Below are 19,675 nucleotides of genomic sequence, written 5' to 3'. Positions count from 1 at the left end.
GAATGGATGGTTTGCAACATACAATGTTTAACTGTGTAAATTAAGAGGTGAGCTATAACTTCATTTGTCTTTATTTAGAACAATTCTTATGCTGTATAGTTTTAGACAAGGGGTGGGCAAACTACAGCCTGCGGGCCACATCCAGCCCACCAGCTGATTTAATCTGCTTCTCGAGCTCCCACTGGGGAGCAAGGTCTGGGACTTGCCCCGCTCCTGCACTCCAGCCAGACAGTGAGGGCGGGGGCCGCTCCGTGAGGCTCCTGGAAGCAGTGTCATTTCCCCCCTCCGGTTCCTATGCTTAGGGGCAGCCAGACTCTGCATGCTGCCCCTGCCCCAAGCACCACCCCTGCAGCTCCCATTGGCTGCAGTTCCTGGCCAATGGGAGCTGCAAGGGCGGTGCCTATGGATGGGGCAGCACGCAGATGCCTGGCTACGCCTCCGCAAAGGAGCCAGATGGGGGAGGACATGCCATTGTTTTCAGCAGCTGCTTGAGGTAAGCGGTGCCCGGAGCCTGCACCCCTGCGCCCCAGCCCTGATCCCCCTCCTGCTCTCTAAACTCTCGACCACAGCCCAGAGCACCCTCCTGCACCCCCAAACCTCTCATCCCCAGCCTCAACCCAGAACCTGCACCCCAGCCGGAGAGCTGATTGGAGAGTTTTTGGTCAATGGTCTGACAATCACTTTTCTGTGTTTTATAATCAGAAAATGCATTCTAAGAAAAGTACAGTAAGATGTGGTTAATTATTAAAATTCAGATTAGGTTAGTCAGACTCTTCAAGGAGACAGTGGTCTACTGCCACAAACGAAAAACAAAAAATAATTTATTTTTGCAATAAGATGTTTGTGAAAATACATTGCTATAGAGATCCTCACTGGAGAAGACAATTTACAGTCTTACTGAGAGACCAAGCATTCTTTTAGAAAATTAATATTAAATGTGTGCCTACCAAGATAATTTTTTAATTTGTGCAATAATTCAGTTGGTTTTGTAAACAGCAGTGTTTACTAATCTCGCAAACATTTCTGGATTTTATTCACGGGGATAAGGCCCAAAAACTCAAAGCACGTCTATATGGCATTGTTTTGGATAGGGGAGAGAATGCCTAGACAGCAAATTAAGACCCTCAGAACAGAGTAGGTTCATCTCCACAGCCTGGCAAAGCTATGAGCTCAGAGTGATCTTGCTAACATGGATAGCTACAGGCATTTCAATTAGCAAGCAGAAGGGGGCTGAATTATGCTTGGTGTTATACTTTCAATCAACTCAGGACAAGGGTAACTTGCAGCTTAAAAATCATATGGCATATCCATACCTACCAACTAAAATGTTGTAAATTAATATTGTAAATCATGTGGTGAATATGTATTGCACGCAGACTAAAATAAATAACAGTTATTTTATTATTAATAAGCGAGCATACTCTAAAACTTGGCATTTTCTGACAGTGTTTATAGACAAATTATCAAGTAAAAATACAAGTTAATATTTGACCTGTGTAAGACAGTTGCTATTTTCCACTTAATTTCTTCATGATAGGGCTTTCAGGTTCAGCACTTGTGAAAATACTTCCTACAACCACATGGGTACCCCAGAGATTATGACGGATAACTTTGCAGCAGCCAAGGTCATCAACACAGAATCCTAAATGGCGGTAGCGTTCATCTGTTTCGAACAGTGTGTTGTTCGTGTATGGCCCAAAAAACTGGGGAAAAAAGACAATTTTCATATTTTAAAGATATTTTGGATTAATCTTACAAAACAGAGGTTTAAGATTTAAATATTACAGATCTACTGGAGTTTAAACAAAATGCAAACCTAGCAATACTAGTAACAAAACTGCTTCCAAAATCTGTAAAGTGATTTCACTGTGAATAAGCTACTTAGGGTTTTTGTGGGGGTTTTTAATTTTTAAAAGAGAAACACATAATTCCTAGCCCCAAAGGATTTGGACATAGGTTGTTTAAAACACATAATTAAACACTTTGTAAGCTTTGTTTTGGCATAAGTACAGTGGTTGCCCTTAATAATATGTTCTGTTTTGAAATATTTTACTATTTCTTGAAGCATTCCTTAGGATAAAGAATATCCCTAAAATGGTAACATTAAAAAACAAAACAGTAGAACTTTTAAAAGGAGCCCACTGCATTAAAGTTATTTCTGAAGAATAGTTAAAGTACATGCAAACAAGCACACCTTTTTAGAGTTAACTGTCAAATTTGCTTTACTTTCTAAAATAAAAGGCACAGGCACCCACTCTCACAGAAGAGCTTGCAGGACCAGGAATTTAATTCTTAAATTCCTATATACTTTACAAATTTAACATATTATTAAGCACTCAGACTATTTCCTCCCCACTTTGTTAGAAGTAAATGCAGCTACTGAAACATGGTACAGCAAATATCCAGAGTTTTTAAATGGTAAAACTACAAAATCTTGGAAAAGAAAAAGGGAGGAATTCTAAATGGAATAGTTGATCCATCTTAACTACAATGATTCTAAAAGACACCATCATCCATAAAATTATTGAGGTATACTCCAATAGTTCTTTTAGATTTTTCTTTGTATTTTGGAAATAAAAGTGAATGACAATTGCTACAGATTTATACATTTTAAAAGTATTTCCTCTTTAAAAAGATTTTTATATAACAATTTCAGAAAACATGTTGTTCATAGTAAAAGTTGTAATGAAAAATAACACTTAAGAGTGATTTGCATCTTCAAGGTGCTTACAGATATTAATTATTCCATACAACAACATTTCTTCCAGGTGGCTATTCACATTTTATATATGAGGAAACTGGGGCACAGAGATTAAATGCCTTGTGTAAAGTGAAGCAGCGGGTGTTGGGACTGGGATTAGAATGTAGAAGTTCCTGTCCCCAATCCTGTACTCATATATTCTTATTTCAGTAAAGATAATATATACACATCTAGTATATTTCATACTAACCAAAATAAGGAAAAAACTTGAGGCATGCATACAGACATCTATTAAAATAGGATTTAATATGCCCAAGTCTTTTCACGTAAACTGCATATATGCAAATAGCACTTTCACATGATCAGATTTTAAACTGAGGTATTTGTGATACATTATGAAGTTCCCCAGCACAGGAACTGATTTTGAAATCTTCACTGTAAGTAGATGCATGTGTAAATGCTACGCATTGTGATTAAGATTTGCAGAATAGAGCCCAAAAGCAGAGTCCCCACCTCTACCAAACTTTTAGTACAGGATAGTAGCAAGCCATCAGATTTCTCAATAAATGCATGAAAGTGTGAGAAACCTGTAAGTTTGAACAAAAACAGAAAAAGCTATTTATTTTGCCTTAAACTAAATTAAAAAGGTAGATGGAACTAGGGCATTCATCATCATCTGCAGTAGCCCCTTGACCAGCTTTAAAGAAAGCCCAGCTAAACCTATTATTTTCCCTCCCGACCACAGTGATCAGACTGACTGTTTGTTTTTAAAACTGAACAAACAAACTTTATACACTAAAATGCTTAGCTCATCAGCTACAATGGTCTAATGTGGTAGAGTTTAGAATATTGTTTCTCTCATACAGCAGTGCATACCTGCACCAGGCTTTGGTTAAAATTCACTTTGTAGTCTAGAATAGCATAGACCAGGGATGGTCAACTGGCTCCAAACTACGGGCATGTCAGGGTGCACCTCTGCCGCTGGGGAGGCAGTAACCAAAGCTAGGTGCTGGAACCCCTTCCTTGCTGGTAAGACAGAGGGCTGGCCAGGTCAAACTTGATTGGCAGATCTCTCTTCAAATCCCTTCTCATCAGAAAACCAGGGTCTCCCACGTGCCAAGGGAGCACTCTAAGCACTGATGGAGGGGTGGGGGAGATGGCCAGAATTTGACTGACTGTGAGCTGAGAGCCAATCAATCAGGCACTGGTGAAGCACTAACTGAAGCTAGGTGGTGTGGGCAGAGTTTGTGCCTACACTGATGGGGAGTAGAGTGGTATGAGCCAGCAGCTTTGCTAAAAGACTACACCACTCAGCAACCTGGCTCAATCTTTTTTTTTTTCTTTTAAATAAAAATAAAAGAAATTCTGTATGACTAGGCAAAAGGTTTTAGTGGTCCTCTACAACCTTGAAGTTGCTCATTCCCAGCATAGAAAAAGGGCTGGACTTGGATTACTTATGTTTCAATGAAAGAAGATCTTAGTAAACTCTACTTAACTAGATTGTCATGCCTATTAAGTGCAATTTTAATGACACATATTCCAGGTAGCCACTTTAACTTGATAATGAATGCCAATGGCTGTTTAATAGGGATAATATTAGCATATATTCCACATAATGTGGACATAATTGACTAGTGCCAGGAGACCATTTTGTTATTGCTACCCAGTTGGTAAACAGCTGTGAAATTCTGGTCTGGGTGTTAGATGTGTACTTTTTTGTTTTGAAGTATGATGTAAATCAGGATGAAGAGATGCAATGCAGTCAAATTCAATTCTGTTCAGTATTCAATTTGTCTTAACTTTTTGAAAAAAGTTGGCAGCCTTAGTCAGAATCGCTATTTGAATTATTAGCCATCTACCAGTATACTTTATACCTTAAACTAGAGCATTCTACTGTATTGCTACCGCAAAAGGGTATTTAAATAACGTAGTGCCAAGGTGTCCAAGAACTCAAATGCTATCAAATATTCCAGAGAAGAAATATGCACTGATGTACTCCCACCCCATTCTGCAGTGACTGTATACTTTTGAGGAGGAGAAGCTAGTTCATTTTCTATACTCCAATACTTAGCTTCTTTGCTACAACCATTCTTCAGAGTAGCAATTGCAATGATGCTCCGTGTAGTATGGATAAATAGTAACTGGCAACTGGGCCAAGACCATGATGTCACTTTAAGACACCAAGGGAGCTATCAGAAGGTAAAAAGTTTTTGGTCAACACCTAAAAGAGCTGGATTTGAACCAGTAACCGACAGGGTAAAAGGATCCACATACTATTATATCAGTCTCCATTCTCCACCCATTCTTTTCAGCAGAGTAACTTACCGCCAATCCTGATGATGGATCAATAAAGTCAGCCCAATAGCCTTCAGACAAAAGTGCATAGCAAATTTCCTTGGCACCATTAATGAACTAAAAAAAAACAACGGGGGGTGGGAGGGGGAGGGAGAAATAATTACATTAAAAAGGAGTGCTCCTTTTATATGTAAATACTGAATGAATTTAAGTTAAACCTAGTGCAGAGCCTCTCTAATCTGCACCAATAAATGCCAAATTTAACATCCTTTTAAAGAAAAAGGCCAACAACAGTACTAAAAGGATTAAAATTAACAACATATATTAAGCTACTACAATCACATGAGATTTAAAAGAAATTCTTTGTGCCACTCAATAGAGGATTAACAGTTTGTTCAAGGATCATCTAATTGCTTTGATTGCTCGTGCAGTTTGCAGAATCATACCTGCTAAACCTCTGTAAAAGTCAAACATTGCTACAGTTATTTCTCTACTTCATGAGTCATTTACAGATCAAAACCAAATCTCCTAGTTTGCTACAACAAGCCATTAAATATACAACTTTAAGTATTTCCAAAAAGTTTTGTTAGACGAACAGGAGAATAGGACAGCAATGCATGTTTGCTCTGAATTACAGAAGTCTAACTACAAGTCCTTTTAAACATAAGTCTGGACATCAAACTTTCTAGTTAAAAATGTATTTAAAAATATAGTTTTATAAGTATTTGATACTTTGACTACTGAAACCAACTGTTATGCTGTAGTTAACCATTGGGGAAGATTAGTGGGGAATTCAACTCCTCCGAACATTTCTGGCCATGCAAAGAAAGTTGTACTATGCGTGTTTTCCAAATAAATGGGGGGAAGTTGGTTAAGAACTTTTGAGGTTTTACAGTAATATTTTTCAGAAACAAGCAAGCCACACAAGGATGAGAACATGTCAGGCTAACATCTCACAAAAACATACAAAAAGAAAGAAGTTTATATTTTAGGAACAACTTTTAGTACAGCTGGGTGATGTGATATGGCCAAGGTTTTTTTAATGTCTCTGATGTCATCTTGTATTCATTTGTCTAATAGATTTTATTTTAAAAGAAACAAACCATAAACAAACACCATCAAAGTTGTGACACACACACCAGATTAGATAGCATGTGAACACAACTGGTAAAACTATGTTGTTTTGCCTTGATACTGCAACAAAAGGAACAAAAGATATGATAGCATGAGGTCCTAGCCTAATATGTATGTATAATCCATAGGTATATTACTGAGTAGTGGAAGACCAGACTCCATAATATTACTTAAAATTTAGACCGTGTACTTATTTCCTTATTTTTTATTAAAAATCAAAAGCTGCCCATATAAATGTGGAAGTTGAATTTTTTTCTAATGTTTAGGCTCCAGATACAGCCCTATGTCTCAACATTTTCAAAGAGTAATTCAGAATCTGATAAGTCAGTTAACGTCCCTTCCAGTAGTCAAAAATATCAAGATCTCTACCTTACTGTTGATCTAGTCTCCCATTTCTCTATTTAAAGGTTCAGTGGAACTGAAGACTCATTTGAACTTTAAAGTAAGTCAGAGACATACTAGTAAGCAATCTAAAGACAGCATTTAATGCATAAATTTTTGGTAAATCAGATATTTTGATCCAGTGTTGTAACAGCCTCAGAGCAATCACTTAAAGTGATGTGTTAATTTAAACTTGAGTCTTGCTACTGTAAACACCCAGATATGTCTGTAAATAACCCCCATTACTTTAGCAAAAGCCTCTCACATTAAATTAGTTCTTTTGAAGTTATTTCTAACCATCTACAAAGCAAACAAATAGGCCATTTTATTGTGAATTTGCTGTTAGTAACCTTTAGGCCAGGAGGTTACATCTACACCCTTACAATGATTATATTAGAGTTGACAAGGAGGTGCACAAGGAAGAAGGAAGACAATTAACATATAATTAGACCAGATTACAACGCTAAAGACCAACAGACCATAAATAATTTAAAGACAAGGACACACTAAAACGAAGGGAATTTTACTTTGTATGCAGTTTTCATGCTGATACTTTAGACTGCTTATTCCTTTTCCTGTAGTAACCCTTACATTGCCTCTACTGATAAACTGCATTTATAAATTATTTCAAGGATAGTGAGTAGAACTGTTTTCATCTTAATTTCTACTGATGCTGACTCCCATCCATAATTAGATGGATTGGTAGACAAAATCATCATACAGGAAGGGAACCTATCAGTTAAAGAGATTTAAAAAACATAATCAAACATTTTAAAAGGATATATTTTAAAATAATGCAGTTAAGAAAATTAGTGTCAGCAGTAAATACTGACATCTGCTGGAATATACAACAAATTCACAAAGTTGCTTTTTCTAGAAAGAGACCTCTAGTGGCAATTCAACTAGATTCACTTGTATTAAGCTAATGTGGAAGATTAATTTGTAAATGTTACTGACATTCAGGTTAAAAACATTAACTGAATACATTATTAGAATATTTAAAATACCCAATCACTGCTTTGTAGATTATAAAACAGGTCAATTTAGCAAATGCTATGAAAGGATGTGAATTAAATCATGCAAAGCAACAAAACAGCATGAAATGCATTGCTCTTGAACTACAGTGAAAAGGAATGATGGCTGTTATTCCACGTAGAATATTGACCGATTATAAAACCAAGTATCATGGGTAATGTATGAAAAGGCTTTAACACACTGCCACATAAGATGACTCCTTAACTTATCTCACAACCAAATAAGATTAATATTTAGCATTTTCATCTAAAGATATCAAAAAGAGTTTTGTAAAACTGGTGAAGTTCATTATCCCCATTTTACCAGCAGAAAAAAAAATTACACTTGGCTAGCTCAAGGGATTGGTCTAAGAAAATTAGAGAGTAAGTCAGTTCCAGAACTAATAACAGGTTAAAATAAACAAAATAGGGCCCATCTACAATAGATATGACCACATCGAAGAATATGCTGACACCAAATACAAATACTTACGTTTTCTAATAACAATTCTCTCTCATCTTCCACTTCCTCACTCCATACAGTCATATCATTTTTAGTTTTCTGGGTTATGGTTAGTACTGTTAGATTATTGGCAGTCACCTCTGGAAACATTGATTCAAAGTCTAGAGAAATGGAATCAGCATGTTAGGAGTGTAATGGGTTGGTTTTGTATATTTTATGCTTTTTCTACTTCAGACAGAGTACCTCAAATGTCAGGAGCTTTTCCATTCAGTGTGCTACATTTCACTTAAACTATTGTAATAATAAAACTTCATCAATCTGTACATTTTAAAATTTGCATGCAAATAAGTATCTTACTGCTCAGCAAAGACTTAGTAGCTGAGTTAGGTACCCAGGTATTATGCTAATGAGATGTAATTCTTTTAAAACATACTATAGTACAACATGAAGTAATTATAATTAAACTACAGGTGTTAATTATCCTTCCATTAATTGTGTGTTTACACTGTAGGCCAAGGGCTAGATTGAGAGATGGACTCAGGTGTGGTGACACAATGTCCTAACACCTAACTTTTAGAGACGTACAAAATTACTGGGATTCATAATGCCTGGGTTAGGTGCTCAGACTCCCTATGTAATGATGGGGAGAGACAGGCACCTAAGAATGGGATTCACAAAAGGCAGCACGCTGACTGAAGAACTGAATAAGCTAGCTAAGAAGAGATGCTGAGGAAAAGAGTGTACGCTAAACCCTGTCTCTCTTACAGAATTAGGCATTGGCAAAACAGCTTACTTTAAGCACATTTGGGTTTACCTTTTCCAAAATTGGTGGGGTTTTTTGCTCACCCTGTGGGTTTTTCTGCTTTACTCCAAGAGCTGCTTTTTCTCTTTTTTTTGGGGGGGGGGGGCATGACCTGTCTCCCCACACTCAGCATCAGGACACCATAAGTCCCACCCCCAAAACTTTTGGGATCTTTGAACTGCTTTTTAAGACCATTTCATGCTTGTGGTCTTGACATTTTTGGCCTGGGTATGACATGCCTAAGTCCACAGGAAGGTGCCTCTTTCTAGTTGGGATTCACAGCTAGGAGCCTTTTCCTAGAGTCTAATGCATGGAGAAGTCATTGGGCCAGAAACAGTGGGAATAAATCTATAACCTGATGGATAGGGCACTCATCTAGGAGGTGGGAGACCAAGGATCCAGTTCTCCACCTCCAGTGCCTCTATTTATCCATAGTGGAACAGCTTCAACAGGAGAGACTAAGGGAGACACACATCACAATATCCCATAGCCTTGTGATTAGGGCACTCACCTGAGTGGCAGATCCCTCTTCAAATCCCTTCTCATCAGAAAACCAGGGTCTCCCACATACCAGGGGAGAACTCTAAGCACTGATCTAAACGTTGAGGGAGGTGTGTTCCCCACCATGTATGTGGAGTTAGGCGGCCTCTGAGCATGCCTACTGGACTGAGCTCTGCAGGTGAGACAGGTGCTGCTCTAACTTCCCCCAGTTTGTGGACTGCACTGGGGCTTTGGCTGCCTACAGCAAGGTAGCAGAACAGGCACCTAGGAAATTTTTAACTGCAAAAACATAGGCACTTAAGTCCCTTTGTTAACCTAGCCCCAGGAGTCTTGCAGTTATGCAATACCCCAAGTCCATCCAGAACTATTTCTGTTGCATGGGGATAACTAGAAAAAGGAGAAGCCAGATAACAGGATTCAGTAGCTCCAGGGCAATATTGCCCATGTGAACACAGGGCAGAGAAGTGGTTCAGATATGGCAAGCTTGCCTACACAATCCATTGGATCACAAGCAGCAGCTATGGAGGTAGTTTTGGTCAGACTAGGGGCTAGTCTACACTTACCTGCCGGGTCGACACGGAGAGTTCGACTTCTCGGAGTTCGAACTATCGCATCTAATCTAGACGCGATAGTTCGAACTCCCCGCGCGCTCCGGTCGACTCCGGAACTCCCCCACTGCAAACGGCGGTGGCGGAGTCGACCTTGGAGTCACGGACTTCAATCCCGCGGCGTCTGGACGGGTGAGTAGTTTGAACTAGGGTACTCCGAATTCAGCTACGCTATTCACGTAGCTGAATTTGCGTACCCTAGTTCGACCCCCCTTCTTAGTGTAGACCAGGCCTAGGAGTGTAGCATACCTTAAAAAAGACTTCAGCTGACCTTTTAATTTTACTACCAAGTCACTAATTTTTAAATTACTTTACGAATATTGCTGTTAATAGTACAACAATTTTGTATGGATTTTCATATAGAGTTAAGGATTTCATTATGTAAAATGTAAATCTTTGTAATCAGCCAGTAATTTGGATTATTTTTATTGCATTTTTTAATAATGTGAAGCTATAGGAACAATAATTCACATCCTCCACAACCTTGGTCTGATGGTGAGAAATGCTATATATATTTTACTTCATAAAAACTTAAAAAATTAAACTGTTCAAAAATGTGAAAGATGTACCTTTTCGTAACAGTTCTGGACAAGTTTGAATTGCACATTCTATCTTAGCATTTTCAAAGTATGTTTCAGCATTATTTATTTGCTGTTTAGGAGGGACATCAGTGCCCTGAGGAAAATCAAGGAAATACAAATGGGTAACTTTCAGGTTCGTATAATATGTGACATGATTAACAATTAAAAGAGTATTTCCAACTGGAGTTGTGTAATCTCCAGATCCTGCAGACGTTTATTCATAGAAGTAATTCCATTGAGTAAAGGCTGCTCACAAAGTTTGCAACAAGTCCCTAAACCTCATCATCACTCCATTTTATAGGTGGAGAAACTGAGGCTTTTTTGAACATCAGGGTAAGTCTGTTAGAACTAAGTCTCCTGACTTCCAAGCCTACGATTTATCAAGATCAGCCTTCTCCTAAAATCTAATCCTATAACCACTGAAGTCAATTGTAATTACTTGTGTAAGGGAAGCTGCAATATGAGGCCTGTGTATCATTACAAAATATGTACTAAATGTGTACATAAAAAGTTTTGAACTTTTACCACCGCATTTACCTATACCATTTTCATATATTAGATGGGTCTAAATGCACTACCTTATATTTAATTGTACTTACATTACACCTACAGCAGTCAACTAAATGGCTAAAACAAAGTGGCTTTATAAATCTTTAAAGTGACACTTTTAGCATTTTCATGCATTCATAATGTGTGCTGCAATTAAAAAAACTAAACAGATGTAGATATACCACTACAGGAGTCAAAACAAAAATTTACATAAAATTATGCACTGCTCCTAAGCTTGATATTTTGCAAGCAAATTTAAGTACCCAACTGTTGTAGCCTCACAGCTAAAACTATCCACTATTACGGCCATATAAGCTCTATAATAACTAAAGCTACTAATCTAGGGCTCTAGTTGCTACAATTTGGGTTCTGTAGCTGCCTTTCATGTGGAAGTTCTGCAAGTTAGTTATAGGAGTAAACTGCAGTTCTTAAGAGGACAGTGAAAACAGCCATCTGCTAAGGGAGAGTGAAATGTTACATTAGGCTTTCCACATCTGTTCTACACTTCAACATGGATTTCTTGGCTCTTTAATCCACATATAATGTGAAGGTTATTTTACCATTAATATGGGATTCCAGCTAGCTAATGTAGCAATTCCCTTGACAGTCTAATAATGTTGAACTAGTAAATACAGTTTTTCTCTAAGAGGACTATACATACAGTATGTTTGTAGAGCATCTTGAGCTGCAGCGAATGCAGAGGCACATGGTCAGTCTATAAAACTATTCCTCTTAAAAAGACTCAACATTTAGGTTAGCATTTTGCTATAACATGTTAATCATCAAGCCGGTTTCTAGTGCATTCCTCTCTGTGTGGAAAATAACCTAGTGGATCTGCTGATCTTGCCAAAGAATTCACAAAAAAAGTCACTAACTGTGGTTTGGGTGCACGTGTTTTCATACTCAGATAACACTGCCGTTTTCTGACTGCTTCTCTCATGGCTCTTCCTCTCTCGTTCGCCCGACATCCAACCAGTCCTTCCACTTACAAGGCTTACAAATTTACAGGACACCCAACAGCCAGAGGGCTAAACCTAGTTGCCAAAAATCAATTCCCTCTCTATAACTGCTGGGGAAGGAAGCAAGCTAGTATTCTTACCAGGGTGCTGTCTATTTACCCTATTGAGAGACTATCTTTTGTATCAACCTCCGGTACACAGGAGTACAATACATTTGAAATCCACCCCAGTACACTCTGGCTGCTGGAAGGTAGTTGGGCCTCGGCTACTTAAACATCTCTCCTGGCTGCTCTGATAGGGGAGCTGGGTATCTCTTCTAGTCTAACCTCCTCCTGCTTTCTAGTTGCTATGGGGTGGGATGGGGTGGAGGGGTCTCTGCTACTCTACCCTCCCCTTGCCTCTGTTTCCTGTTCCCAAGAGAAAAGCTTCAGTGTTTGCCTTTACTAATACTCAGAACTTTCCCAAACAGCAGCAGAGTGAAATTGACCTGATTCTTGTGTACAGCCTCCTGAATAGCAGCAGTGGAAACTGACAGTGCTCTTATCAATGTTCTCTCTACAACAACTTGGCAAAGCTATAAGCAGCAGTAGAGGTGCTGGAGCTTTCAGTCTACAGATTTAGTTGCAGCCAGACAAAACCTGCGTCAATTACACTTGGTTCACTTTTTTTTTTTTTTTTAAACTAAAGCTTTGATTCCACAGAAGTTCAAGGCGCTGAGCCAGAAAGCTCACTATGGGCAAGTGGATTGTTCAAACTCAGGTTATATATACACAAGAAATATTGTACAGCATTTTTATATAAAAATAGTTTATCATAATTTTTAAACTGATTTCCTATGTTTGAGGATGTCACAACATTCATGTGGGCTGTGGAAAGCCAATATACTAGCTCAGTGATACTCAGACTGAGGCTTGGGAGAGGCAAGTGGCTCTTTAAACGCATCACCTACAGCTCTTTGCAGCAATGATATTAAAACACTGTGATTTAATTATTTAACCTAAGCTATTAACCAATCAGGTTGCTTTTACTATGTTGTTATAACCAATTGTAGTTGATAAAATAGTAATACTTGGCCAGCCGTTTTGCTGTGAGATTATACACACACACAGTAAATAAATAATGAATTCACACTACTGTGGCTTTTTTGGGTAATGTCGATTGCTAATTTGGCTCCAAAACCAGTGAGGTCTCAGTTCACTGATGGCATTATACATGAGCTAAAAATTTCTTAATATACAAGGCCAGCAAATATAATAGTCAAACTGCCTATAGTTAATAAGGCATCTCTGAAAGGAGTAACTTCAACTACAATCAAGTTTTGTTAGTACACTTCTCACGTTGGCTTTCATGAACTTTTATTTATTTATTTTAACATACAAGAACCACAAGCACAACTAAGGGAGACTTTGTCCTAATGAATTAGACCCATCCAATCCAAAGGAAATCATTAAAAGTTAATAATTAACACTGATCTGTTTTTTGTAAAAACAGATCAATAAGACTAAGTCAACAATTTGTTTTAAAGTTAAATTAACCTAATCTTGTTTTCATATAGCTCATACAAGTAAGCAGATATTTAAAATGCTATTTCATTAGACATTTTGCAAAAAATATTCACATGACTCAGTGTCAGGGGTTTTAAAAGAGACAGTTGATTTTCTTGGGAAACAAATGTTCTATATGATCCCTCCCCCCATCTCTGTTCATTTTCATCTCACATCACTTTCAGAGCACAATCAATATTCTATTTTTGGGAGATTACTCACTGGCATATAAGAAAATCAAAACACTACTACAATTTTCAGCTTCATGTATTAAATTGTTGTTCTTACCTGAAACTCATTTATGTATTGTGCCATCACAAATTCATGTCTCTCACTTGATAAGGGCTCCACTAATATATCAGGCAAACTTTTATGAACGTGTGTTTTCTTCTGAGAAGCTGTACCATTTAGGTGACAATCAAAACCTATATTACCCGGGAGCTGGAATCTCTGGTCCTGAGGACCAAATGGTCCCATTACTTCATCTGGCCACACAGTTCTTGGACCTGTCAAAAATTGAGTGCTTACATTATTCTTCACATTGAAAAAACACTTATTTTTAATTCCTAAATAAAAACATTTGAGTACAATTATGTAAAACAGACAAAAAAAAAGTAATCACAAAGATTAAGTGAAAAAACTAAATGTTTCACCATATTAAAAAAAATGTAATTTTCTCTCTATTTATTTGAGACAGATAGTTTTTAAGATGTTGAACTCTGGTAGGCAGTAAATGTAACAAAATTCGTTTATTTTTCCTTACATATATCAGGAGGTGCAGCAGCAACATGAGGCTCATCTGAGCCAGAAGATCCTGCGGTGGAAAAAGCCTTGGGATTAACAACCCTTCTGACCAAGGAGTAAAATCCTGGTAGATAGGTCACCAGTCTTGCTCTGTTACAGAGCACCTAAAGAGGATGAAAGAAGAAAAGAGTGTCACCTGTTGCAAGGAAAAGTGATCAATGAATTTATATTTAACTTTTTAGAAGACAAAACTACATGCAACTCCATAGAAAAACATATAGTAATGAAGTGTCATTAATTGTATTTTTTAACTGTAAGAATATTTTACACTTCATTAGTACTGTAAGTTTCCTATTCAATTTTGATAAAAGGAAACTGCACAATGCAAACAAAAATGCACACTGAAATACCTCCACACTTGAGCTACAGTTAGAAAGGGGTTAAAAGTCAGGGGTATCATTGTGACAACACATGAATGTAAATATGGTTATGTATAGGGTCATGATACACTAGGTATCATTTTCCCTGCTGTTGTTACATTTGGGGGGAAAAAAACCAAAAACCTAAAAATACAAAACAATCAGGAAAGTTAATCTTAGGATCCATCAAAATATTTTAGGTAAGTAAATACGGATATCTAATCTCAGTGCTTTGCCCTACAGACTAGCACTGTTTTTAGTCCACCCCCTGGTGCAAAGGTATTACAGGATACTTAGAATAATAATAAAATGTAAAAGAATACGAAAGCGCACACAGAATGCGCACGCAAATTTATTTTAAAACCAAATTATCAGAATGGGCAGGAGTAGCAATTCAGTCACTATACCATCTACCTGCAATATTTCAACTTGAGGGACACAATCAAGCCAGGAAAGCCTAAAATTAGTACTGACAACATTATTTTGCTCTGCAGACACAAAACATTTTCAGCTACAAAAAAAACAGCAATATGGGTTTACAATCAAAAGGCCACATAGCTCTTGTGTATTCAGCAGAGGCAGAATTTGCCACAGAATTGTGTTTCCAAGTCTAAGCGTTCAATTACAAAAATACAAAAACAAAAAGACAACACCTACTTCTATGATAGCAAAGAAAAACCTTAAAAAACAAACCGAGCATAAATGGATGCAATGTTGTCTTCCCAAGTCTGCAAACAGCCTGAAACAATAGCACTCGGAAGTGTGACCAACTCCAATTCATCTCAATGTTGTTAACTCTGAATCCTAATGATGATAAATTTAAATGTCAACATTGTTCACTATTTTACTGTTGATTGGTTTAGCAAAAATATCCAGCTAATGTGCTTAAGCCCACAAATTTAATCTTCTCCCCAAATTTCAAGAACTCCAGCTACTAAGTATCTAACTGCTATAACTTCAAGCTGCCAACAACTTCTAGTTTCTTGACTTCAACAATCCAATTATGCACTAGAAAAACAAATCTGTAGCCAATTCAAACGTTTAGGGACAGTAAAATAAATTGAATTTTAATACCAAAATAATAAACCATTATATTTAATTAAATAAACTCCTTCATTTTTAACATACTTAGAGCTACCACAAGATTTCCAACCTGCTGAACTGCAGTGCCCTAAAAACTCTATCTTGTTGCTTAATTTAGGTTCATCTTGTGAGACAGTATTTGGGCCTCTGTTCTACTTTCCTAGAACTGGGGGGGAATTTTTGAAAAGATTTTCAGGGTGGGACTAAATCTTAAGGCTCCAGTGCTATACACACGTATGCACACACTTAACTTTAAGCATTTGAGTAGTCCTATTGACTTTAATGGAACTGCTCACATGCTCAAAGTCAGACACGTGCATGTATGCAGGATTGGGACCTAATCCTGTCAACCTGAACACAAAGCCTGTATGTAGTAAAGGCTAGTGTACCTTATACAGACATCTTTTTTGTTAATTATCTAAAATACGTATTAAACTGACAATATCTGACCAAAACCAAACATTTCCTGTATGCAATGTTGTTGTAGCTGTGCTGGTCTATTATCTTTTATTGGACCAACTCAGGGGTGGCCAACTTGAGCCTGAGAAGGAGCCAAAATTTACCAATGTACATTGCCAAAGAGCCACATTAACACATCAGCAGCCCCCCCCCCCGTCAGCTCCATCCCCCCACTCCCAGCGCCTCCTGCCCACTAGCGCCCCTGCGGATCAGCACCTTCCCCGCCCCACACCTCCTGATGAGCTGTTTCATGGCATGCAGGAGGCTGGGAGGGGAAGAAGCGAGGGCATGGCAGGCTCAGGGGAGGGGGCAGGAAGGGGTGGAGTGGGGGCAGGGCTGGTGGCAGAGCCCGGGGTTGACCAGTGAGCACCCCCTCCCAGCACATTGGGAAGTTGGCACCTGTAGCTCCAGCCCTGGAGCCGCATATTAACTTCTGAAGAGCCGCATGTGGCTCTGGAGCCACAGGTTGGCCACCCCTGGACCAACTTCAGTTAGTGAGAGAAACAAGCTTTTGAGGTTACACAGAGCTCTTCTTCAGGTCAGAAGCTTAAAACTTGTCTCTCTCACCAACAGAAGTTGGTCCAATAAAAGACATTACCTCAACCACTTTGTCTTTCTAAAGGCAAACACCACAATCTTGCAGACACTTATACATGTACATTTAAGCACTTGACATGCACCAGCATTTGCAGGGATCTAGAATTTAAATTGGAATTTTGGGCCCAAAATTCCATTAAATTCAAAAGCCACATCACAGCACAGTGCAATCTGATTCCACCTCAATGCTTTACTTGAAATGGGGCACTGTTGCAAATGGGGCACCATCCAGGAATATCAAAATAATAAAACTTAGCACTTAAGGCCCAATTCTACAAACACACCCGCACAAAGAATGTCACTGACGAAAATGAGATTACCCATGTTCATACTTCCACGATTAGGGCCTTACAGCGTGTGTTATCCTTAGATCTCAAAGTGCTTATAATCAGTACACAATTACTTGAAATCAGCTTTAAGTAATGGCTTTCACAGCCTTGTATTTCACACTATTCTATCAAATAATTTTTACAGTTAATATCAGCACAATCAGAATTTAATTTTTTAAATTACAATTTGTGCTGCCAGAGCATCCTCTGAAATATCAAAATTTGCTATTTAATGTGAAAGGTTTATACAAGATAAATGATTTAGATTGCTAGACAATTTAAAAAAATATTTCTTTTGTAAACTCTATAATAAATATTAAAATATACTCAAGACACAGAACAGACGTATATTTTTAGTTTATTGTACACACAGTATAACCACTTAATCTTTACACTTATGGTTTACATTATCACCAGAAATCTTGTGTAAAAGGATACCCTATATCAAGGGTTCTCAAACTTCATTGTGACATGACCCCCTTCCGACAACAAAAAATACCACATGACCGCGGGAGGGGGGACCGAAGCATGTGCATAAGTGTTTGTAGGATTGGGGACAAATATATGAATTTATAAATCAGCCTCAAAAAATTCAGCCAGTCAAATTTTTCCATCAGTCAACAATCCAACACTGTTTTTACGTTAAAAAAAAAAGTTGCGTACAACAGAATCTTTATGAACAATCTAACCTTATGTAGGAGAATTACACAGAATTTCACTGATGCCATGAAAAAATAAGAGAGAATCTGGTGCCACATAAAATATTAACAAATTTTTTTGTAGTTTGCATGTTGTCTTATCTTAGAGACACAAGGTGGGTGAGGTAATATCTTTTACTGGATAAACTTCTGCTGGTGAGAGAGAGACAAGATTTTGAGCTTACACAGAGCTCTTCTTCAGGGCTAATCTTCAGATATGAGGGGCATGAGGAGTCTTTCATGGCACCCAACTGAAGTCACAATACAAATGAAAACTAAATTTCCTGCTTATGCTGTTTAGCTTAATGACACCACTAACATTATAAGCTACTGGTAGCAGAGTTCAATGACTAAATTACTCACATTGGCCATTTCTGAGGGTTGTTTCTCTATTTAAATAAAATTCTTCCTGAAACAGAAGAAAGAAATATCACACACCAGTGACTGGTTATATAGTGTCAGATGCTGTGGTTAGGAGGATGGTAAACAAACCTATCTAGAACATGCCCCTGCTTCCGCGCTGCTCAGGAGCCTGACTGCACCGCAGCTCTCCCGTATGGCCTCCAAACGGTACCGCGCAAGTTCCCGAACTCCGCCGACAGCCGCCCTGACAGCCTGCAGGGAGCCCGGGGCCATCAAACCAACACGAAACGGGCCAGACTGCAGGCAGCCCCCACCCGCCCTTACGGACAGCCGCACCCGCGGAAGTGGCAGGTCCCTGCCTACAACGTCGCCCCTTAACCCAACCGGAAGCTGCGCAGAGGGAAGTTTTGGACGTTTAAACTGCTGCGTCCGGCGCTGGGAGACGCCAGAGGGGGAGGCGATTTGCTGCAGCCTCAACCCAGTACCCGCCGCCCCCGCCGCCCAGCGCAGCGATGGGCCATCGGCCTCGCCCGCCTTGTACCAGCAGCCCCCCGGACCCGAGCGCGGACGCGGCTTGCCTCGCCTCGGCACAGCAGCCCCTCAGGCCCAGCTCACGCCCGGCGAAGGGCCCTTCGCGGTGCAGCCAGCCCGACCCACGGCCACACTCGGGTGCAGCCCCACGGAGGGGCAGGCGCTGCGCTGGGGTCGGCGGCCGGGCTCCTACCTCCCTCGCCGCTCTTCCTGCAAAATGGCGCCGCGGCCGACGAATCGACTCCGGGAGCGCATCGATGAGGAGAGCGCCGAGCTCATCCATGGCGCGAAGCGGGCGGCGCGAATCGGCGCGCTCGCGGCCCAGCCTGCGGTCAGGCTCGCGAGAGCGGCCGCTCAGTCTCCGCGCAGCAGGCGGAGCAAATCGACGCACGCTGCATCGAGGCGGTTGGGGAGATCGCCGAGTCCATCGATGAGGCGGCGGCGGCGGCGGCAGAAAGGGGCTCGCTGGGGCTAGCGCTGGCCGAGCGCGCGTGTGAGGCGAGCGGTGCGCGCGCCGCCGCCTGGAGGCCTGTGCTGGGCAGAGGCTGCAGGGCCCAGCCGGGGGCGCGGGCGCGGGGAGATGCGAAGAGACGGGCCCGAGCAGAGGGGCGAGCGGCCGTTCCAGGCCAGCACCGCTCTCCCGTTCCGCAGGGGGCAGGACCCCGGCCCCAGCTGGGGAGCCCCGGCACAGCTCGAGGCAGAGCACCGGGTCCTGGAGCTGCACCGGTGCCAGGATTCACTAGCGAGACAAGCGAGGCCCCGTCACGTCTGTTGTTGGACCAATTTCTGTAGAGGAGGGAGACAAGCTTTCCCGCCACACAGCACTTTCCTTCAAGGGCCCATCAAAGCTATTACCTCACCCAGCGTGTCGCCAGCATCCTGGGGCCAACATGGCTCCTACAACCCTGCAAACAACTTCGC

At 40.0% G+C, this 19,675-nt stretch overlaps 1 protein-coding gene across 3 annotated transcripts; it reads right to left on the bottom strand.

Annotated features, from left to right (window-relative positions):
- Positions 1-1,383: 1,383 nt before the first annotated feature.
- On the bottom strand, positions 1,384-19,046 carry MMADHC (metabolism of cobalamin associated D). 3 transcript variants are annotated; one of them, XM_039494376.1, is made up of 8 exons: positions 18,948-19,046; positions 18,224-18,269; positions 14,295-14,439; positions 13,820-14,037; positions 10,468-10,573; positions 8,018-8,148; positions 5,027-5,113; positions 1,384-1,703 (listed from the first exon to the last, which is right to left on the bottom strand). In XM_039494376.1, exons 2-8 carry the CDS (start codon positions 18,230-18,232, stop codon positions 1,509-1,511), a joined length of 891 nt encoding a protein of 296 aa, XP_039350310.1. In that variant the 5' UTR covers positions 18,233-18,269; positions 18,948-19,046; the 3' UTR covers positions 1,384-1,508. The 3 variants fall into 3 exon arrangements, with proteins under 3 accessions (XP_039350310.1, XP_039350309.1, XP_039350311.1); XM_039494375.1 differs by having other exon boundaries at positions 18,802-18,988; XM_039494377.1 differs by lacking the exon at positions 18,948-19,046 and adding an exon at positions 18,353-18,605.
- Positions 19,047-19,675: the final 629 nt, after the last annotated feature.

The sequence above is a fragment of the Mauremys reevesii genome, linkage group 11 (assembly GCF_016161935.1).
Source record: "Mauremys reevesii isolate NIE-2019 linkage group 11, ASM1616193v1, whole genome shotgun sequence".
In the NCBI taxonomy this organism is placed as follows: domain Eukaryota; kingdom Metazoa; phylum Chordata; order Testudines; family Geoemydidae; genus Mauremys; species Mauremys reevesii.
This window is presented reverse-complemented; position numbering and strand designations above follow the sequence as displayed.